General features: G+C 47.6%; 1 protein-coding gene across 2 annotated transcripts in view; it reads right to left on the bottom strand.

Moving 5' to 3' along the window:
- The window catches only part of LOC141050982 (gastrula zinc finger protein XlCGF66.1-like), a 42,230-nt gene extending 18,969 nt beyond the window's left edge, over nucleotides 1–23,261 (bottom strand). Inside the window, exons 1-6 of one of the 2 annotated variants that reach the window (XM_073547750.1) lie at nucleotides 23,153–23,261; nucleotides 22,347–22,496; nucleotides 22,038–22,217; nucleotides 21,832–21,955; nucleotides 21,655–21,752; nucleotides 21,367–21,457 (exon numbers count right to left, since the gene is read on the bottom strand). In XM_073547750.1, coding sequence (XP_073403851.1) covers nucleotides 21,367–21,457; nucleotides 21,655–21,752; nucleotides 21,832–21,955; nucleotides 22,038–22,217; nucleotides 22,347–22,496; nucleotides 23,153–23,179 — 670 coding nt within the window. In that variant the 5' untranslated portion in view covers nucleotides 23,180–23,261. Of the gene's footprint in view, nucleotides 1–21,366; nucleotides 21,458–21,654; nucleotides 21,753–21,831; nucleotides 21,956–22,037; nucleotides 22,218–22,346; nucleotides 22,497–22,946; nucleotides 23,130–23,152 lie in introns of those variants that run through there. The other variant, XM_073547751.1, reaches the window with a different exon arrangement.
- Nucleotides 23,262–23,492: the final 231 nt, after the last annotated feature.

The raw sequence follows: 23,492 nt of genomic DNA, 5'->3' as shown, positions 1-23,492 counted from the left end.
TATAAATGGATGGTAATAAAGATACCTTATTCCGTATCCGGAGAACTTGCCTGACTTGTTACTGGTGTCTCCCTTGGTGGAAAAGTGATCTCCTTGGTCTTCCAGTTGATAATTAAATTCTGCGACTGCAGCAAGGGATTTCCTAAAATTAAAGGGAAATGTGGTGAAGAAATTAACATAAAGGATATCATTTCCTGATGATTGGGTCCAATGAAAACCTCCAGAGGTACTGTTTCCTGATCCACCGGTCCTGAAACTCGAGGGGAACCATCCACAGCTTCCATGGTTACCGGAGTGGCTCTCTGCTGAGTCTGTATGCCATGTTTCTTGGCAAAGGTTAAGTCCATAAAGTTACCTCCTGCCCCTAAATCCACCATGGCTGCACAGGAGATCCATTGTCCCGACACCTTTATGGGAAAGGAACAATGCGTCTCTTTATCATTCTGTATTTTAGGAGAGGCAGTCAGTTATAGGGAATGAAAAACAGCATTCACAGAAAAACTGGACTCAGAAGCAAAAATTCGGCATCCAGATTCACATATTCCCCTACAGCAGCTAACCGCTTGGGACAGTTAATAAGGAAGTGATGTGACTGACCGCAGTAAAAACACAATCTTTCCTGAAAATGATACTCCCTGCGCTCGTTACCCTCACACCGCTGTAAGGCATCCACTTGCATGGGAACTGGTTCATCTTCCCAAGAGGATTTGCCTGCAAGTTCTTTAGGAGAAAGGGGAGAGTTACTGCACGGTTAGAGGCTGCAAATCTCTATTGTCTACGTTCAGTAATTCTTATGTCAATGCGCACGCAATGCTGTCTGAATGCCTCTAACTCTTGCGGACCGTCTGCATGGGCTAACTCGTCCTTAATCACACTAGAACGTCTGAAAAATGGGTAATTGGGCATAACAGTCCCAAACCGTATCCACCGCCAGCCGTCCAAATTCAGTAGCGTATTCAACAACAGAACGCTTTCCCTTACGTAATGATAACAATGCGGTTTCAGCTGTAGTGCGACGATTTGGATCATCAAACATCATAGACATTGCAGCAAGAAAATCGTCAAGGTTATTCAAACGAGAGTCACAAGTCTCAATAAGCGGATTCGCCCACGCAAGAGCTCAGGAGGTAAGTAACATGGCAATACATAAGACTTTGGATCGATCTGTATGGAAGCAGGCAGAATGTACATCAAAATACAAAATGCACTGATTAATAAAGCCACAAAATTTGTAGCAGTCTTCATTAAACCTAAACGGCGGTAACTTGGGAGGACTGGTTGGCAGTGGCTGCCCCGGAGGTGGAGGAGCCTGTGCTGTTATTTGATTATTTAAATCCTGAAGCGCCTGCCCAAAATGGGCCCCTTGTAAGGAGTTGATCATAGAGAACAACTGATCTAACTTTGTCTCAGTCGACATTATCCCAGTAGAATCCTTACCGGAGTATTCTGTAACAATTATGTGGGTACTATGGAATCTGATTTATCCCACGCAAACGAATCTGAGACCAAAGCGGAGGCAAACGAGTGTATTAAACAAAGAAGTGGAAACAAAACTAACAGAGATCTTCCTGCAATTGTAACGAAGTGCACAGCACAATATGGAAATGTTCAACAAACTGAATAGCAGGGCGCGACTGCTAATACGAACCAGTCCAGCAGTAATATGACGCAGGAGTGCACGCGGCACTTAAACATGGAAGACCAGCAATACACAGGTGGAGCGTTAGCAGGAGAAGGTCTCTATATGTACCTTTTGGGCTGAAAAGTACCATTCAAGTCCAGTTCTGTGTTTTTTGTCTCTGTTGCTTTGAGTCTTATTTTGTTTGTTTTATTTTATTAGTATGTTCAAGAGATCAAGTATTATATACCGTCTTGATGTGTGAAGTGATAAAGATCTGGTGGGACCAGAAGCCTATGATGTTATCAAGCTCCAGATGATCAATATGAAGTTGGGATGATTAAGCGGAAAACATCAACTATTTTAATATATGTGTTGTTTGAATACATATGGATATTCTTTATTAATGGTGTTTCACTTCTTTAGGGATTATGTGCAATTTTGTATTTATTCTATAATAGTCTTATATGACCTACTTATATTATTTATTTATAGGGATTGTCAGGTTTGGATAATATATATATACTAGATTATGGCCCGATGCTATCGCATCGGGAGGATGCGATAGCATCACACCTCTTGCCATGTTAACCCTCAACACACACACTCCTCAACACACACTCCTCTCACCTTTCACCATCTCCACTCACTCTTTGACTCCACATACGACCCCTTCTCTCACTCCGTCTCTCATACTCACGCCGTCATCGCCGCTGCTCCACGATCCCCGACATCTTCTTCCGCAGGCGCCATCCTGGATCCAGACGTTGTCCACGCCGGCGACATGTTCTTGCGGCGACGCCATCTTGAGTATCGTGAAATCCCGCGATAGTCAAGATAGCGTCGCCGGAAGAACATGTCGCCGGCGTGGACGACGTCGGGATCCAAAATGGCGTAGGCGAAATCTCGCGAGTTTTCGCCGACGCCATTTTGGATCCCGACGTCATCCTCGCCGGCGACATGTTCTTGCGGCGACGCCATCTTGACTATCGCGGGATTTCGCCGATCCAAAATGGCGTCGCCGCAAGAACATGTCGCCGGCGTGGACGACATCGGGATCCAAAATGGCGTCGGCGTAATCTCGCGAGATTTCGCCGACGCCATCTTTTTGGATCCCGAGTCGTCCACGCCAGCGACATGTTCTTGCGGCGACGCCATCTTGAATCTCGCGGGATTTCACGAAATCCAAGATGGCGTCGCCGCAAGAACATGTCGGCGGCCTGGAGAACGTCTGGATCCAGGATCGCGGCGGAGGAGGAAGATGTCGGGGCAGCGACGATGACGGTGTGAGTATGAGAAACGGAGTGAGAGAAAAAACGCATGTGGAGTGAAAGTGAGTGGACGTGAGTGGAGGTGAAAGGTGAGAGGAGTGTGTGTTGAGGCGGTGTGGTGTGTTGAGGGTTAACATGTGCGTGTGTGTGGTGACGTCACCGGTTACAACTGGACGGAAGTTGTTACAACCGGAAGCTGCTTAGGGCATTTATTATTATAGATGATGAGGAAGAAGCCGTCTGTTGTTGGCGGTGATGGCGTAGAGAGGCTTCTTCAGCCAATGTAATAGATTTAGAGTTAGGGGATTCGTGTGTGAGACGACGGCGTTTATAAGCCTTAATCTTGTCAAGTCGATGCTGTTTTTCCTCAGGAGTCTCATTAGCATGGCGTTGTTTTTGTCGCAGTGCTAAAGCTGCTTTCCTTTCACTGGCATTGGCATACTGTGCATCGGTATTGAATGGTGGTATTGATAGGGCAGAAACAGATTGCTGATTAGTTATGTCAGTGAACGGCATATGGGATGAAGTGTAGCAGTAAATTGTTCCACATGCTGATGTGGAAGCATCCTGTTGTGAGTCTAATAATAATGAGGAGGAAGAGGCCGTCTGTTGTCGGCGGTGACGGAGTGCAGAGGCTTCTTCAGCCAATCTTATGGATTTAGAGTTAGGGGATTCGTGTGTGAGGCGACGGCGTTTATAAGCCTTAATCTTCTCAAGGCGATGGTGTTTTTCCTCAGGAGTCTCATTAGCACGGCGTTGTTTTTGTCGTAGTGCTAAAAGCTGCTTTCCTTTCACTGGCATACTTTTTGTTATGACTCATGTTGGCACAGGTAAAGGAGTCTATTTGGCAGTTATCTGGCAGTGAAGAAGGCGTCCTGGAGTATTGTAGAGTAAACAGATACTAATTGACCCTGTAATTGCCCAGCAGTAGTTATGAAGTGGTAGTGGCAAATTGGCCCTGTAGTTAGACACCGGCAGAGGAGCAAGGCAGCAGTAGTTATGGCGGTAGAGGCAAATTGGCCCTGTAATTAGACACCGGCAGAGGAGCAAGGCAGCAGTAGTTATGGCGGTAGAGGCAAATTGGCCCTGTAATTAGACACCGGCAGAGGAGCAAGGCAGCAGTAGTTATGGCGGTAGAGGCAAATTGGCCCTGTAATTAGACACCGGCAGTGAACAGTCAGAGGAGCAAGGCAGCAGTACTTATGGCGGTAGAGGCAAATTGGCCCTGTAATTAGACACCGGCAGAGGAGCAAGGCAGCAGTAGTTATGGCGGTATTGGCAAATTGGCCCTGTAATTAGACACCGGCAGAGGAGCAATGCAGCAGTAGTTATGGCGGTATTGGCAAATTGGCCCTGTAATTAGACACCGGCAGAGGAGCAAGGTAGCAGTAGTTATGGCGGTAGAGGCAAATTAGCCCTGTAATTAGACACCGGCAGAGGAGCAAGGCAGCAGTAGTTATGGCGGTAGAGGCAAATTAGCCCTGTAATTAGACACCGGCAGAGGAGCAAGGCAGCAGTAGTTATGGCGGTAGAGGCAAATTGGCCTTGTAATTAGACACCGGCAGTAAACAGGCAGATGACCAAAGCAGCAGTAGTTATGGCGATAGAGGCAAATTGGCCCTGTAATTAGACACTGGCAGAGGACAAAGGCAGCAGTAGTTATGGCAGTATAGGCAAATTGGCCCTGTAATTAGACACCGGCAGAGGAGCAAGGCAGCAGTAGTTATGGCGGTATAGGCAAATTGGTCCAGTAATTAGACACCGGCAGTAAACAGGCATAGGACCAAGGCAGCAGTAGTTATGGTGGTACAGGCAATGCCAAGCGTCCGCACAGCAAGTCGACGTGAGGTAAATGACGCAACTTCACGAATGCAAGATGGCGTCGGCGAAATCTCGCGAGATTTCGCCGACGTTGTTAACGCCTCTTGCCATGTTAACCCTCAACACACCACACCGCCTCAACACACACTCCTCTCACCTTTCACCTCCACTCACTCTTTCACTCCACATACGTTCCTTTCTCTCACTCCGTTTCTCATACTCACACCGTCATCGTCGCTGCCCCGACATCTTCCTCCGCCGCCGCGATCCAGGATCCAGACGTTCTCCAGGCCGCCGACATGTTCTTGCGGGACGCCATCTTGGATTTCGTGAAATCCCGCGATATTCAAGATAGCGTCGCCGCAACAACATGTCGCTGGCGTGGACGACATCGGGATCCAAAAAGATGGCGTCGGCGAAATCTCGCGAGATTACGCCGACGCCATTTTGGATCCCGATGTCGCCCACGCCAGCGACATATTCTTGCAGGACGCCATCTTGGATGTCGTGAAGTCCCGCGATATTCAAGATGGCATCGCCGCAACATGTCGCTGGCATGGGCGACATCGGGATCCAAAATGGCGTCGGCGTAATCTCGCGAGATTTCGCCGACGCCATCTTTTTGGATCCCGATGTCGTCCACGCCAGCGACTTATTGTTGCGGCGACGCCATCTTGAATCTCGCGGGACTTCACGACATCCAAGATGGCGTCCCGCAAGAACATGTCGGCGGCCTGGAGAACGTCTGGATCCTGGATCGCGGCGGCGGAGGAAGATGTCGGGGCAGCGACGATGACGGTGTGAGTATGAGAAACGGAGTGAGAGAAAGGAACGTATGTGGAGTGAAAGAGTGAGTGGACATGAGTGGAGGTGAAAGGTGAGAGGAGTGTGTGTTGAGGCGGTGTGGTGTGTTGAGGGTTAACGTGCGTGTGTGTGTGGTGACGTCACCGGTTACAACTGGACGGAAGTTGTTACAACCGGAAGCTGGTTAGGGCATTTATTATTATAGATATATATATCTTTGCACACTAATTATGATTTTGTGCACTTGATTTATCTATTTACTGTATATACTCGTGTATAAACCGACCCGTGTATAAGCCGACCCCCCTAATTTTGCCACAAAAAACTGGGAAAACTTATTGACTCGTGTACAAGCCTAGGGTGGATTATGCAGCAGCTACTGGTAAATTTCAAAAATAAAAATAGATACCAATAAAAGTAAAATTAATTGAGACATCAGTTGGTTAAATGTTTTTGAATATCCATATTGAATCAGGAGCCCCATATATTGCTCCACACAGTTCATGATGGCCCAATAAGATTCTCCATACAAAATACACCCCATATAATGCTGCACAAAGGATAATAATGCACCCATAAGATGCTCCATAGAATAATATGCCCCATATCCTGCTTCATAAAGGTTATGGCCCCATAAGATGCTCCATAGATTATGCCCCAATAAGAGGCTCCATAGATTATGCCCCCATAAGATGCTCCATAGATTATGCCCCAATAAGTTGATCCATAGATTATGCGCCCATAAAATGCTCCATAGATTATGCCCCCACATGCTGCCCCATAGAATATGCCCCCATATGCTGCTCCATAGAATATGCCCCTATATGCTGCCCCATAGACTATGCCCCCATATGCTGCTCCATAGACTATGCTCCCATATGCTGCCCCATAGAATATGCCCCCATATGCTGCACCATAGACTATGCCTCCATATGCTGCCCCCATATGCTGCTGCTGCAAAAAAAAAAAAAATGCCATACTCACCTCTCCTGTCCGGGGTACATCGCCGCTGTCTGCCGCTTCTTGTGTCAGTGACTGTTCAGCCAGCAGAGGGCGCAGCGTCACCGCGCCCTCTGCTGCCTAAACGTCACTGACACAGGATGCAGCAAACAGCGGTGAGCAGCGATGGACCCCGGGCAGGTGTATATCGCTATATTTACCCCGTCCTGGCGCGGTCTCTGCAGCCCCGTTCTCCCATGGTCTCCCTTCAGCGGTCACATGGTACCACTCATTACACTCATGAACATGAGTTTAATGAGCGGTACCACGTGACCGCTGAAGGCAGGAAGGGAGACCGTGGAGAAGCGGGGGGCTGCAGAGATCACGCCAGGAGGGGGCAAGAATGATCTCTGACACCCCCACTCCCCCTTCCCCGCCGACCCCCAAGTATATGACCCGTGTATAAGCCGAGAGGGGAACTTTCAGCCCCCCAAAAAAGGGCTGAAAAACTCGGCTTATACACGCGTATATACGGTATGTATATAATCGCTATACACTCACTGGCCACTTTATTAGGTACACCATGCTAGTAAGGGGTTGGACCCCCTTTTGCCTTCAGAACTGCCTCAATTCTTCGTGGCAGAGATTCAACAAGGTGCTGGAAGCATTCCTCAGAGATTTTGGACCATATTGACATGATGGCATCACACAGTTGGCGCAGATTTGTCGGCTGCACATCCCTGATGCGAATCTCCTGTTCCACCACATCCCAAAGATGCTCTATTGGATTGAGATCTGGTGACTGAGGAGGCCATTTGAGTACAGTGAACTCATTGTCATGTTCAAGAAACCAATCTGAGATGATTCGAGCTTTATGACATGGCGCATTATCCTGCTGAAAGTAGCCATCAGATGTTGGGTACATTGTGGTCATAAAGGGATGGACATGGTCAGCAACAATACTCAGGTAGGCTGTGGCGTTGCAACGATGCTCAATTGGTACCAAGGGGCCCAAAGAGTGCCAAGAAAAAATTCCCCACACCATGACACCACCACCACCAGCCTGAACCGTTGATACAAGGCAGGATGGATCCATGCTTTCATGTTGTTTACGCCAAATTCTGACCCTACCATCTGAATGTCGCAGCAGAAATCGAGACTCATCAGACCAGGCAACGTTTTTCCAATCTTCTACTGTCCAATTTCGATGAGCTTGTGCAAATTGTAGCCTCAGTTTCCTGTTCTTAGCTGAGAGGAGTGGTACCCAGTGTGGTCTTCTGCTGCTGTAGCCCATCTGCCTCAAAGTTCGACGCACTGTGCGTTCAGAGATGCTCTTCTGCCTACCTTGGTTGTAACGGGTGGCAATTTGAGTCACTGTTGCCTTTCTATCAGCTCGAACCAGTCTGCCCATTCTCCTCTGACCTCTGGCATCAACAAGGCATTTCCGGCCACAGAACTGCCGCTCACTGGATTTTTTTTCTTTTTCGGACCATTCTCTGTAAACCCTAGAGATGGTTGTGCGTGAAAATCCCAGTAGATCAGCAGTTTCTGAAATACTCAGACCAGCCCTTCTGGCACCAACAATCATGCCACGTTCAAAGGCACTCAAATCACCTTTCTTCCCCATACTGATGCTCGGTTTGAACTGCAGGAGATTGTCTTGACCATGTCTACATGCCTAAATGCACTGAGTTGCCGCCATGTGATTGGCTGATTAGAAATTAAGTCTTAACACACAGTTGGACAGGTGTACCTAATAAAGTGGCCAGTGAGTGTATATGTTACAATATATACACACACACACACACACACCTTATTATAATAGCTACTGTATATTCATGTTATTTAATGGGTATTACTCTGATCGCACATATGCAAGTCCGTTTCTTTCGAATGACACTATTATTTTCAATCTGGAGCGGTTTGTTTTTGTCTATGTACATATTCCGTTGTGCGCATGTCTGCAGTCCGGAAAATCGCCGATGGTGCTGGGTGGTGACGTGTGCGTGTCAGTTACGTCAGCGTGACGGCGGGCTGACATGCAGCGTCATCATACCCTGCCAGAAGTGATGCAAGTTCCGGCGCGTACTTCCGGACACATGCACTGTGAGCACGGACACCTGTAAGTTGGGGTATTTAACCCTTGCCCACCACACAGCACACCACAGCACCTTGAGAGAGCGAAACGCGCGTCTGTTGCGGATGAGCACGTGTCCTGACTTGTTTGAAAATATGGGTAAGCACTTGGCGCTGGGTAATATGGGGTTTAATTAATTAGTGCGCACACATTTATGAGATTTTACTTATCCCTATTATATCCCTGTCCCATTGGTTCATTTGCACTTGGCACTTTATCTTCATTGTTTTACCATTCTCATGTTAGGACATTGGCAGCCCATACTACCGGACCTTATCTGGATATTGTCTTTGACTTTAGCTATATTGTATTTGAGTGTTCAATACATTTCTACCTTTTCATTAACACTGGACGCAGTAATCCTATTTTTTTGTTGGCATATTATGGTATTCAGGAGTGTCCTTCTGAGATATCCTTGGAGACATAACCACATGGTGTTGGATTTCTCTGGTTCATCTCTACTTATGGTGTCCTACATGGTTTATATCTATCAAGTCCAGCACCACAGCCCAACAGACACAGTCCAGGAAGAAATAATGGTGTCAGAATCTCTTACTGACAACAGCAGGTCCAGAGACAAGTAGCTCCACACCAGAAGTCCAGACAATAGCAGGAAAATAGCAGGACAGACAGGAAGTTCAAGGGCAGGGTGAAGTACCAGATTCCATCTTGGCTAAGGGCAAAACAGGCTCCAAGGAACATCCGGAACCCTTACATGAGGTGACATCACATGAAGGTTTGGATACATAAATATGTTGGAGAGAAACACCAGGACAGGGGAAATTATTAAGGAAAGCGGCCACGATGGGGATATTAAGGAAAAGGGCCCAGTATGAGGGACAATATTAAGAAAACATGACCCCAGGACAGAATTATGAAAAGGAGCCATTCAGGGAACATTATTAAGGAAACGGGCATAGACATGGCGACATTATTACTAGAATGGGGGCCAGAACAAAGGACATTATTACATACAGGAATGGGGGCTGGAATGAAGGACATCATTACAGTATGGGTGATATAATTATTGTATTGAGGCCAGAATGAGGAATAAACATTACCAGTTTATGGTAGCAGATGGAGAACATAATTACTGTAACAGGCCAATTGGGAGACATTATTGTAAAGGGCCAATTAGGGGAAAATATTACTGTATGAGGGCCAGAACAGAGGAACACTATGATTCCACAGTGAGTGTCAATAATATTATTCCCCACTGTGGTCCATACATTTTTAATTTATGGGGTTACAGTATGAAATTTTCCAACTGTATCGGGACAGAAAAGGTGGACGCTTTTATTGTACGAGGCAGAAATGGTGTTTGTTACTACTGTTTTGTTGCTACTGAGGAGGGGGCATTACTGTTGTATTTTGATTACAAAGGCAGACATTAATTCTGCATGGGGACATTAAGAGAAATCTTAATGTTGCACGAGGGCCACAAATGGGAACATATGTATTCCTAATGGATGGCGGACATAGAGGGGGACATTTCTACAGTGAGAGGGTCACAAAGGGAGCCATTTCTCCTGTAATATATTGTATTTTTGTGGATGCTGTTACCATGGGTGAAACAAAAGGGAGTGTACTGTTACGGTGCTGGGCACCAAGGTGGTATTATTGTACTCTTCTTCTTCAACTGGGGCAGTGTACAAGTGGGGCAGCAAATGTTGATGGTGCTGCAGAAGTGATCATACATGTGGTAATACATGGGTTTATGGAATCTAGAATGATACAGCAGCACATAAATCTGACCAACATGTTGGGGCCCAGATTTAAATTTTGCAATAGGGCCTGTAAGACTCTAGTTACGTAACTGACTGTTTAATGTGAATTAAGAAAAAAAAAGCACAACAGCTGAATCGGGATGTACTGAATAGAGATGAGCGAATATTTTAATGTTCGGTTCGGCTCACGATCGCCGAATTAATCGCCGAATATAGCCAAACATGCACAGCACAAAAGCCGGTGGTTCCCACGCTGTGTGACAGCGTGGGAAACACCGGCATAGCGCTTCTGATCGGCAGTGAAATCATCCCCGCCAGTCGGAGAGCTGCGGTTCCCACGCTGTCAGAAGACAGCGTAAGCGCTCAGCTGTGATCGGAGGTAAAAGCTTTACCTCTGGTCACTGATGTCAGCTGATGGGACTACAGCTCCCATAAGCTGACACTTGCTGCCGCTAATAACAGTGAGAGCAGGAGCGGCGGATGGGAGAATTCATCAGCCAGTCCTGCGCTGTAAATAAATAATAAAAAAACCTGCGTGGGTTTCCCTGTATTTTTGATAACCAGCCAGGCAAAACTATCATCTGGGGGCTGCAACCCTCAGATGGCAGCTTCAGCAAGGTTGGTTATCAGAAATAGCGGGGTCCGCCCAAAAGCCGGCAATTCATGTGCCGCATTCAGTAAAATCACAGAGTGACAGGTTAGAATAGAATAAATATATACACATAGATTACATAGCTATATAGATATCAGTGACACACACATACACACACACTACAGCAGCCGCAGTAGTGTAAAATCACAGCAGGAGCCAACAGGATAGAAGACATGGATTACATACAGTAAGTACTGTGGTGTAGTTACCACTATGTCAGCTAGGGGGAGCTGTGTGGGTGTCCCAGGACGGGTGTACAGGCACATTCAGTGTGGTAACAGGAGCAGAGTCCTAAATGACCATTATGGGTCTCAAGGTGGGTGGCCTTGGGATGCAGGCTCCAGGGTGTATTGATCAGCAGAGGTACTGCTGATCTTTCTGTTACACTGTGTCAGGGAAGCCTGTGTGTGTCTATACAACCTTTAGTGATGTGATAGCCATGTGATCACCTGTGGATGTGGTTACAGGGCTATGTAATTGAGGTGTTTGGCACATGTGAGAGAGTCTGTCAGAGTGTGGACAGACTTCCATGTGTCCAGGTGGGACACTACAGAGAGTGGCCTGTGTGCTAATGAAGGAGAAGCCTTCCTGGGTCTGCGGCTGCAGATAGAGCGCTGCTCGGGACATTGCCCTGGCCTATGTATATTAGTTGTATATGGGGAGGACTACAGCTCCCAGCATGTGCTGAGACTCTCAGTCCGAGTCTGAAGCCACGGACATTTCTGTTCCTTTGCCTGAAGTGAAGCTTACATTTCAGTGTTATGCTGTCTATGGTTTATGGAGTAATAAACCTGGTGAAATTTTAAAGGAACGTGCCTCATGTTTGTCTCCCGCTGCACCTAAGCGAGTCAAATCCCTACAATTGGTGACAGACTGCGGGCAGAGGTTCCCAGAAGCACGTGTGGCAGTGCTGGCGATTCTGAGCCAGGAGAACAGACGGTCTGACAACCGTGAGTAATACTGACTGAGGTCAGAGAAAATGACTGTGTTAATATTTGTGGGATACCTCTGAGGAGAAGAGGCGTCCAGGAACCTGTGTTGCCGACACAGGTAACAGACAGGAGTCTGTGTTGCACTGACCAGGGTCAGTGAGAGACTGTGTTCCTGGAGGGGTCAGTGAGCAAGGTCCTGGAGGGTCAGTGTTGGGAGGTTCTGGGAGAGGAATCGGATCCCTGGAACACGTGGTATGACCTTGGACCTGGTGAGGTGTGTGTTGGGCAGTCTCAGGCGGAGACGGATGTCCTGAAGAGCACTTGCTGAGCCCCTGGACCTGGTGAGGCCGGTGTGTTGGGAGACCCTGGGAGGAGGGTCGGCTCCCTGAATAGCACCCGGTGTGCCCCGTGTGTTGGACGTTCTCAGGTGGAGGCGGTACGTCCTGAACAGCACACGGACAGGACACGTGAGAGACTGTGCATGTGTTTTGTTTTTTTTTTGTTTTTTTTTTTCTCTTTTCCTCTGCAAAACCTGAAGGCAGATTGCTGTGGCTCAGAGCAGTCACGAAGGTTTTTTTTGCAAGGCAGATTGCTGTGGCTCAGAGCAGTCACGAAGGTTTTTTTGCAAGGCAGATTGCTGTGGCTCAGAGTGGTCGCGAAGGTCTCGCAGCACAGGGACCTGGTGTTTTTCCTCTTTGAGCATTGGTAGCAGACGCTGTCTGGCTACACCATCCTGCTGCAGCTTTATGGAGTGTAACTAAGCGGATACAGTAGTTGTGGCTTTACACAACTATTAAGGGTGAGTACCCTGTATTATTGCTTCATAACCGATTATACCTGCACTGGTAAGGCCCTATGGGCGCGCTTTTGTGGTTTTTTTTATCTTTGAGGGTGACAAGCGGCTTCCAGTAACCCGGCGGGGTTACGAAGGTGACAAGCGGCTTCCGGTGGATCAGCGGGTCCACGAAGATGGCGCAGCAGGAGCTGCAGTGACACCAGCCGCTGTGTGTGTGTGTGTGTGTGTGTGTGTGTGTGTGTGTGTGTGTGTGTGTGTGTGTGTGTGTGTGTGTGAACAGCAGCCAGAGGTGCTGGTGATCAGTGACAGCAGGAGCTGTGGTGGTGCCAGCAAAGACTTGTGTGGTATCGTTAAAAGACAAACTGTACTGTGTGAACTGTGGCCTAAGAGGTTCTGCAGGACGGACATGGGGAAATCCCAAAAGGGGGCGGTGACCCAAGAGGGGGCGGTGACCCAAAAGGGGGCGGTGACCCAAGTTGGAGTGGTGACCCAAAAAGGGGTGGAGTTCCAAAAGGGGGCGGTGACCCAAATTGGGGTGGCAACCCAAAGTGGGGTGGTGGTCCAGAAAGGGGCCAAGTGTGAAGAAGTGACAACACTGGGTGACTCAGTAGATATGTCTGGAGTACCGCAGTGTATGTGCAGGTCTTTTTCAGAATGTGGAATATCCTTTCCGGGTAGTAATGACGGGCCACAGATGTGTACAGTGATGCTGCACCGGGAAGGAGCCTTTGGTCGGCTGGACTCAGAGAGTCAGGTGACTCTGACAGGAACGCCTCTCGTTTTCTCTCTGGCCGAGAAAAACGTCAGGGTTCGCTGTAAACACGGGGTCACGGTGAACTACGCAGTAGACACAGTAGTGTTTGAGGGGACCAAAGGTGGTGAGTGCCAAGGTAGAGGAATACCACGGGACTTAGTCTATGCCTGGGAGAGGGGCCGGGACTTTCTTTTGTTTGATGACGTTTGGTCTGACGATGGAGATGCTTCGACTGTGGGACAAGCAGACACTGAGACAGTGACGGCTCCTGACATGGACAGGTCAGAGGTAGAACTGACCAGAGGAAGAAGTACATCTGCCCAACTGACGGACCTGACGTCTCGTGATAAGACAGATGGTGGGCTGGGAGATGAGACTACTGGACTAGACACATTGGTGCTGGACGGTCACTGGAGGGATCACTTGACTGGGGTGACTGACCAGTGGTACCCTTTAACGATATAATTAAAGAGGTAGTGGTGCGACACGTGATGGACAAAAGAGAGCAGGATCGTGAGATACAGCTGATAAAGGAGACTGTAACAGAACATGTCGAACGGGAAAGAGTCCTAAGGCAAGCAGCTGAGCACAGAGTGGATGAGCTGGAGAAGGAAGTCTCTGAGCTCAGAGGTCACCTGTCAGCGTGTAAAACCATGAACAAGACCCTGTTGGAAGATATGGAGGTGCTCAGAGAGGCCCAAGAGAAGCATCAACAGGAGATTCTCAGGAGAGAGGATCAGCGTCGCTACCTGGCAGAGGAGCGAGATAAAGTTCTGCAAGAACTCAGTGGAGTAGTAAAAGGTCTTCTACAGGAGAAGAAGTGGATGGGCGAAGACGTACAGCGGCCTTGCCCGACTGATAGCAAGGCAGAACTGCCAAAGCCCATCTTGGAAAAGGGTCCTGAAGACTGTAAATCTCAGGAAGGTGGTGAACCAAGAGCTGCACAAGACAGTCACCCGGTCTTGGCAGATACCTTGAGGGAAGTGTCCGTGGGGAACCCAGAGCCATCTGTCCAGGATGAGAGCAAGTCCATGACCTTCAAGTGCGTGATGGAGGTACCCGAAGACGTGCGAGAAGCGTGTGCCAGCGAAGGTGTGCATGAGACCTTTAAAAAGGCAGTAAAGGCCTATAGTGTGAGCTGGGCACCAAAAACAAACCAGTTGGTGATACTGGCAGAAACGGAAGACACAGAGAGAAGGGTGGCTGTCCTGAAGGAGATGCACCTACAATGTCTCCGCACGAAACAGATGCTCGTGGAGCGTAATAAGAAAGCCGCTCGACGTCTGGAGCTTGCAAGGGAGGCTCAAAGTCGGCTGGGCTTTGTGGAAGACATAATTCCGGTACCAAGAAATCTGGTGGGGAAAGTCGTTGGCAGACTTGGAAAGGTGATGCAGGAGATGGTGAATCGATCCTGTGTGAAGAGAGTGAGGATCCCACCTGCTGGTTAAATCCAAGTCGTTATTGAAGATGACATGGTTCCTGTCATTGTGGTTGGTTCAGTGGAAAGCTTCGCATGCTCCTGGAATATCGGGTAGCGTACCTGAAGGAGATTGAGCAGCTAAGACAGGATCGACTGCAGATGAACGAGCAGATAGAGAACGTCAGGTGGCGCCCCCCTCCAACCCAAGGTGTAAGGACCCGAAGGGATCCTCCAAGGAATGAAAGGACAGGTAGTCGAAGGCAAGAACGTCGAGAGTCCGCAAGTGGCCATTCTAATCTTAGTAACATAGGCACGAGACTCGGTGGTGGACATAGCGACAGAGGGTCAGACTCAGACCAGCCAGTTGGCCCAGCTGGACGTGGGACTCATGACCGTGCGAACTGGGAGAGCCAGCCAGTGAGAGAAAGGTCGCGTGATGAAGCACACTGCAGACAGGTGGAGACTAAAGAGTGTCTGGTCACACTGACGGACGTTGACGGGAAGGCCAAAGCCCAAGGCCGAGATACTGACCGCTGGGGGCAGGGGAGGCCTAACGTAAATATGCAGTATGACTACCGAAACAGACGTAGATGGTCCTCCCGACTGGTAGGGCAAGGTGACATGGGTGCCAGGTCTCAAGATCCCTGGGTGATGTCATGTGTTCAACCCCACAAGTTTGAACAGAGGGGGGAGGTATGTGGTGTAGTTACCACTATGTCAGCTAGGGGGCACAGTGTGGGTGTCACAGGACGGGTGTACAGGCACATTCAGTGTGGTAACAGGAGCAGGGTCCTAAATGACCATTATGGGTCTCAAGGTGGGTGGCCTTGGGTTGCAGGCTCCAGGGTGTATTGATCAGCAGAGGTACTGCTGATCTTTCTGTTACACTGTGTCAGGGAAGCCTGTGTGTGTCTATACAACCTTTAGTGATGTCATAGCCATGTGATCACCTGTGGGTGTGGTTACAGGGCTATGTAATTGAGGTGTTTGGCACATGTGAGGGAGTCTGTCAGAGTGTGGACAGACTTCCATGTGTCCAGGTGGGACACTACAGAGAGTGGCCTGTGTGCTAAGGAAGGAGAAGCCTTCCTGGGTCTGCGGCTGCAGATAGAGCGCTGCTCGGGACATTGCCCTGGCCTATGTATATTAGTTGTATATGGGGAGGACTACAGCTCCCAGCATGTGCTGAGACTCTCAGTCCGAGTCTGAAGCCACGGACATTTCTGTTCCTTTGCCTGAAGTGAAGCTTACATTTCAGTGTTATGCTGTCTATGGTTTATGGAGTAATAAACCTGGTGAAATTTTAAAGGAACGTGCCTCATGTTTGTCTCCCGCTGCACCTAAGCGAGTCAAATCCCTACAGTACAAATAAAATAAGTAGATATATAGATGTCAGTGACAAATACAATTAGTACAGTGCGTATGCAGCTTACTGTACATGTATTAATAAAAGATTATTTTTCTGAAAAAAAACGGCGTGGGCTCCCGCATAATTTTTGTAACCAGCAGAGGGAAAGCTGATGGCTGGGGGTCGATGTTTATAGCCTGGGAAGGGGGTAATACCCATGGAGCTTCCCAGGCTATTAATATCAGCTCACAGCTGTATAATTAGCCTTTACTGGCTATTGAAATGTGGGACCCTAAAAAAAAATGACGTAGCAGCCCCCTATAATTAACAACCAGCAAATGCTATGCAGACAGCTGCAGGCTGATATTAATAGCCTAGGAAGGGGCCATGGATACTGGCACCCCCCAGGCTAAAAACATCAGCTTTCAGCCGCCCCTGAAAAGGCACATCTCTAAGATGCGCCAATTCAGGCACTTACATAGCTCTTCCCACTTGCCCTGTAGCAATGGCAAGTGGGATGATAGTTGGGGGGGTTGATGTCACCTTTCTATTGTCCGGTGACATCAAGCCCGAGGTTAGTAATGGAGAGGTGTCAATAAGATGCCCCCATTACTAACCCAATAGTCACCTTGTAAGAAAACAGACACCCAGAAATGCGTTGAAAGAATGACAGAGACTCCTTTAATAATCTCAGTTAAACTTACGACCTTGCCTAATTCTACCAAAGTCCTCGATCTCCTGTAATAAACCAAATATAATAAAACAACAATATCCCTCAGCTCTTAGTTGTTTTGTCCCACGCAGTAATCCATGTTTCTGGGAGAACTAGTTTTCAATCTGGACGGTGCCAAGATGCGACCGTCCAGGCTGAGAACTACTGGTGAATGAGATGCTGCAAGGTCAGCATCAGTGACATCACAGAGGCTGCATTCCCAGCCGGGCTGAACCACGGCGAACTTGGTGAGATCCCCGCTAGCACCGTGAGAAAGTTGCACAGTGCAGAGAGGGGTTCACCGGGAGAATTTCACTGCAATCAAATGCGGTGTTTGCTGTGCTGTCATGAATATGACAGCGTGTCTAACACTGTTTTGTCGGGCACCCCATTCAAGTGAATGGGGTTCGGGTCCGCTCTGCTGAATGACAGGATGTATGGATGCATCATGCAGCCTGCCATCTAGAGGTAGCAGAGCCGAGTGTGCGGTCACATCTGGCTATCCTTAACTTTTCTGCAGCAAATATGCTGCAAAAAAAAGTCAACCTGCGTATTTGCAGCGTTTTTTCACCATCCATTCAAGTCAACGTTAGCATAAAAAAAATGCAGCAAAAATGCCCAGTGTGAACATACCCTAAACATGCGTTTTTTGCTGCAGCTTCTTTCCTGCCAAGAAATCAGATTTTACTGCAGTAAAAAAAACCACTGCAAAATGCGTTTTTTATGCTAATTTTCAGCTGCTTTTTACCGTACCGGCAAAGCCTGTGAGATTTCTCATGCACACATATTGTTTTTTGTCATCAGGATTTTGTGCTTTGCAGTGTTTTTTTGACAGAGCATGTCACTTCTTTCAGCTTTTTTTCCAGAGTTTTTGCAGCGTTTTTCGCCCATTGACTTGAATGGATGGTGAAAAAACGTTGCAAATACGCAGGTTGACATTTCTTGAAGCTTATGTGCTGCAGAAAAGTCAAAGACAGCAGGATGTGACCTCACAGTCATCTAGGGGTATGTTCCCATGGTCACTAAATGCTGCAGGTTGGACACTGCGTACATGCGCAGTCAAACCGGCAGAAGTCAGATGTTACAGCATAGTGGATAGGAGTTCATATATGTGTGCTCCAAGAAAAGTGCAAGAAATCTCACCTCATTTAGGAAAAAAGGGAGGAGCCCTGGATCAAATGTGTGATGTGTGTAAGGACACAGAGAAGAGGCAAAGTTGATGGTAACTCCTAGGGCTGGCAAAATTTTTAGGTGTCTGTAGTTCAGAAGTGATGCACTGAAGCAAATTCAAGCACACTGGGTGGGTGGAGGCAGACAGTAGATCCCATGGAATTAGTCATCATGGAGGGTGTTGGAAGGCACATCAGCGCCTAAGCCGTAGATCCAGAATCTAAATATAGGTACTATCCTATTCTGAACCGAGAGATATTTAGATGGGTAAACCATGAGTGGCTGGAGTAAGCCATGCAAAACCTGGAAAGGAGACCTACCAACTTCCTGGAGAGTTGACCAAGGATAAGTCAGAACCTAGAACCCAAGTGCTGAAGAACAACAGTGTGAAAAACAGAGTTGGAAAGTGCCCATATGGTGAATAGAGCGACACTGTTGAAGACTAGTCGATATAAGGATGAGCGGTCCGGCTTATGGAAAACCACTAATTCTCTGCAGCTTGTTGGGTAAGCTTTGTCAAACCCGGACGATCTTAGAAATGTAGGTGGCAGGGATCCTGCGTGTCTGATTGACCAGACAGCGGACCGGGCACTTACATTGCAGTAGAGATTGACCATGTGGTCCATTGTAGATGTTAGGTCTGACTCACTGTATAGTGGGCAGAACAACGGAAATGCTGGTGCAATTGACAATGAGGCATGTGGTGGACAGCGTTTGACTTACTGGATATTGAACAGGAACATTTAGCGCTGCTGCAGTCGAACGTGAGGTATGTGGTAGAAGGCGAGTCTGACTCACCGGATATTGGACAGAACAATAGTACCACTGTTGCAGTTGACCGCAAGACACGTCTAATTCACTGAATAGTGGACAGAAAAAAGTGTGGTCGGTTGCTGTCAAGGACCATAAGGTACAAGGTAGGTGGTGCGTCTCATTCACTGGATATTGAACACAGCATTAGTACTCCTGTTGCAAACGGCTCTCAACACAATGCGACTCACTCACTGTGGGTAGAAACTGGAAGAAAAAGGGCATAGGAAAACGCACTTTTGTGCTGCGGTCAAGGTCTGGATATCAGACAGCATTAAACATAATAGCAGTCACTGACGTCCGGCTATGCTGTGCACCGCATCACAAATTTGGTCCTGAAGTATGACCTGTCTTAACATATCTCCTGAGCCAGGGTCTGGAGGTCAGAGGGAGACTGCTGGTGAGCACAGAGCTTTTAGTCAGCTGGGGCTGGCCCAAACACTGCAATAGTGTAGGCCTGAATGTAGCTCACCTCTCTTCATAATGTGGTGTAATGCCGGCATCTGAAGAAAGATGGCACTGAGGAAAAACAAAGAGCGAGTTCCCACGAAACAGAAAAAAAAGACGCGCTGTTTTACCAGGTCTCAAAGGGAGCAAGGCGCGCTCTGGTTGCATGAGGCCAGTAGGTGGGGAGCGCAGGAGCGATCAAGCAACATATTGGCTGGGAGGCTGGGGGCATTGCCCAGCCACAGGAGAAGGCCCAGAACTGAGCCGGAGATTAAATTTAGAAACCAGGCGGCCAAGAAGAATCAGGGTGGCAAGGGGACCGCCGATGCACTATCCCAAGAAAAAAAAAGAAAGAAAAGAGGGGTTGAGGACCAGAGGCTCCAATGATCCCAGTGTCCGGATAACGAAAAAAGGCGGCGGGCCTCAGGAAAGAAGAAAAAATAGGCGCACAATCTCCCAGGCCACTGAGCTAAATGCCCTGACTAAGCTGAATAGAAGCCGATGGCCTAAAGTAGGGAGATAGGCCGGAGAGGAGGAGCGGATGTCTAAAAAAAAGGTGCACGGAGGGCTTTATGTCCAGAGACAAACAAAACACACACATACACACCTCTGGACACCCAGCTGCAGTGGGTAACAAAGTATTTTGGTTAGCCACCAATTGTGCAAGTTCTCCAACTTAAAAAGTTGAGAGAGGCCTGTAATTGACATCATAGGTAGACCACAACTATGAGTGTCAAAATGAGAAAACAAATCCAGAAAATCACCTTGTATGATTAGGCAAGATTTATTTTTCAAATTACGGTGCAAAATAAGTATTTGGTCACCTAAAAACATGCAAGATTTCTGACTTTCACAGACCTGTAACTTCTTCTTTAAAGGGAATCTGTCACTCCTTTTTTTGACTATCAGCTGCCGGCACCGCCATCAGGGGCTTATCTACAGCATTCTGTAATGCTGTAGATAAGCCCCCGATGTAACCTGAAAGAGAAGAAAAACACGTTAGATTATACTCACCAGAGGGGGCGGTCCGGTCCGATGGGTGTCGCGGTCTGGTCCGGCGCCTCCCATCTTCATACGATGCCGTCCCTCTTCCCTTCCTGTAGTTGCTCTGGCGCAGGCGCCCTGCTCTGCCCTGTTGAGGGCAGAGCAGAATACTGCAGTGCACAAGAGCTGGGAGAGGTCAGGCGCCTGCGCACTGCAATATGTGATATTTCAGGTTTTTTGTTTTTTTTTGTTTTTTTTTTTTAATAAACTTGCAAAAAATTTCTACATTTCTGTTTTTTTCAGTCAAGATGGGGTACAGAGTGTACATTAATGAGAAAAAAATGAACTTTTCTGAATTTACCAAATGGCTGCAATGAAACAAAGAGTGAAAAATTTAAAGGGGTCTGAATACTTTCCGTACCCACTGTAAACTGATCGGTTTGGCTATGGTCGGTGGGTGTACACTACTGAGGAGGAGGTAATTTTTTTTATTGCCTTGTGTCAGGCTCCTAGTAGCAGCAGAATACACCCATGGTTTCCTGTTTCCCCCTAAAGAATACAACATAGAAATAAACCAGCCAGTAAATGAGAACCAAGTGAGGATGTGCCGAACCTGAGGCCCAAAGAAGAAGCTATGGGACAAGTGATGTAAGGATAAAAGTACCTTTATTAGCCAAGCATAATAAATGATAGCACTTCATGCAAAGAAGGGCCCACACTTAAATCATTGTTTTTCATTCAAGTGTGGGCATTTCTTTACATATAATTCTACCATTTACCATGCTTGTTTAATAAAAGTACTTTTATCCTTACATCATCCATCCCATACCTTCTTCTTTGGACCTCAGGTTCGGCACATCCTCTTTTTGTTTTCAGAGTTTTCCCGAATTGTTCAACCATACATCCACCTCACAGATCGGGGTTTATTCGATGCATTTTTCTTAGTTGATGTATATTATTTGCTACTTTCAGTAGGTGCTCTTTCCAGCCAGCAAATGAGTAGAATTTAGTGGTTATTACCCACCTGTGCCGTTATCTGTAAGAATCTCCTCTTTACACAGCTCATCACCCCTCACATATGTCTCTGTAGTATTAATAGGGGGCAGATCCTCATCCTGAAACAAAGATTGTAAAAGTCACAGACAGATGGAGAAGTCACATCTATGATCAGGTCTAATCCTGTCATCTCCACCATTCTCATTACACAAGTATAAAACATATAATACTGGTGGATAAAACACGACTGAGCACAAGACCTTCACAGCCGTCTACACATCATAGGGGAGATCTCATGACACCTTCTCTCATCTACCTGATGATCCTGAGGAACATTCGAATTTTCATGGTTACAGTCTTGTGGAAGAAGAGGACGGGGACATCTCTCTGGTGTTGTCCTCTCACTGGATAGAACTGGAGGAAACACATACAGGGACTGAATCCATTCTTCATATACAGATAATTATAGGCCGTGTGTATTTAGTCCTATTACCTGGTGATGTGAGGGGCTGGGGAACCTCCATCATGATGTCCTTGTACAGATCTTTGTGTCCTTCTAAATACTCCCACTCCTCCATGGAGAAATAGACGGTGACATCCTGACACCTTATAGGAACCTGACACATACAATGATACCATCATCCTCCGATCCCTCCATAGCGTTACTGTATAATGTCCCAGCATTCCCAGCAGTGTCACCTCTCTAGTCAGCAGCTCAATCATCTTGTAGGTGAGTTCTAGGATCTTCTGGTCATTGATGTCCTCATGTATCAGGGGGTGAGGTGGAGGCCCCGTGATTGGGCTCAGGGTTCTTCCCCATCCCTCAGACACAGGGTCCTGACAGCGCTCACTAGAGGTCTTCTTCACTACTGTGTAATCCTGGTTATGGAGAGACACATTAATAAATCTCACTACAGACTTTTCCAGAGTCCTCACCTCTCCAGTTCTGTCCATCTGTTATTCCCATAGATAAGAATGATGTAATGTGACGTCATCAGCATCTATCACCTCTCCAGTAAGCCGGAAGAGGATCTCTAGGGTGAGGTGTAACATCCTCTCCGCCATCTTCTCCCTGTCCCTATCCATCCTTGTAGGGTCACTCAGGAGAATTCTCTTATACAGAAGATCTCCACTGAGAGGATCCGATATTGTAGGGACCTGAATGGGGAGAAGATGACGATGTAACATTATAAAGATTCTATGTAAAACCCTATGCAGTTGATTAGCCTGCAGCTGCCAGTTTTGCTTGGCTGGTTATGAAAAAAAACAGGGGAACCCATATCAATTTTTATTATTATTTATTTATAGCACAGGTGGCGGCTGATGAATGCTCCCATCAGCCCCTGCTTGCTCTCGATGTTAACAGTTGAATACCACTCTCAACATTGTCCCCTACTATCGCTGATCGCAGCACAGGGGACAATGATGAGAGCCGTCTTCACTTCAGCACCCGGCAGCAGCGCTTACTGTACCACTGATTCCCGTTATGTGTCACACTGATTACACAGGGATGTCATCAGTGTGCACATGTGCGGGACGTTTTGCAGCCCGTGCTGCTACCGGAAACACTGATGTCTGAAAGAGCCCTTAGTGAACTCAATCACTTACCAAATTTTAGCCGATTTTTAGGAAAAAAGCTCAAGAATTCAAACGAGCAACGTTTGTGCCGAGTTTGAGATTGGCGGACGTTTTCCAAACAAGTTCTCTCAGTCATCTCTAGTCACAACTCAAAATCATAAAACAAGTAAATATACACAAATAGCGATACAATATAGAAGTTCTATCTCCAGTAATGGGGAATCTCCAGCACCTACCTCCACCTGCAGAGCCGCACTCCACATATATTTATATGGCTGTTCTGTGCGCACAGGACCTGGGATGAGGTCACAGGAGGGGAGGAGTCAGGGGTCAAATGATCAGGGGCCTCAGTGTATGCAGGACTCTGCTGTGTTGGTTGTCATGGTGCTGGATGAGGGGAAGTTTCTGTGTGGGGTCAGGAGGGGTTTACAGGGTGGATGTAGCAGAGCCTTGTGTGTACGAGGTGTAGGGAGAGGAGCTGTGTGTGTACAAGGTGTACGGAGCGAAGCGGTGTGTGTACGAGGTGTACGGAGCAGAGCCGCCTGTGTACGAGGTGTACGGAGCAGAGCCGTGTGT

This window comes from Dendrobates tinctorius, unplaced genomic scaffold (assembly GCF_039654945.1).
Source record: "Dendrobates tinctorius isolate UK_male_01 unplaced genomic scaffold, ASM3965494v1 ptg000155l, whole genome shotgun sequence".
NCBI lineage: Eukaryota > Metazoa > Chordata > Amphibia > Anura > Dendrobatidae > Dendrobates > Dendrobates tinctorius.
This window is presented reverse-complemented; position numbering and strand designations above follow the sequence as displayed.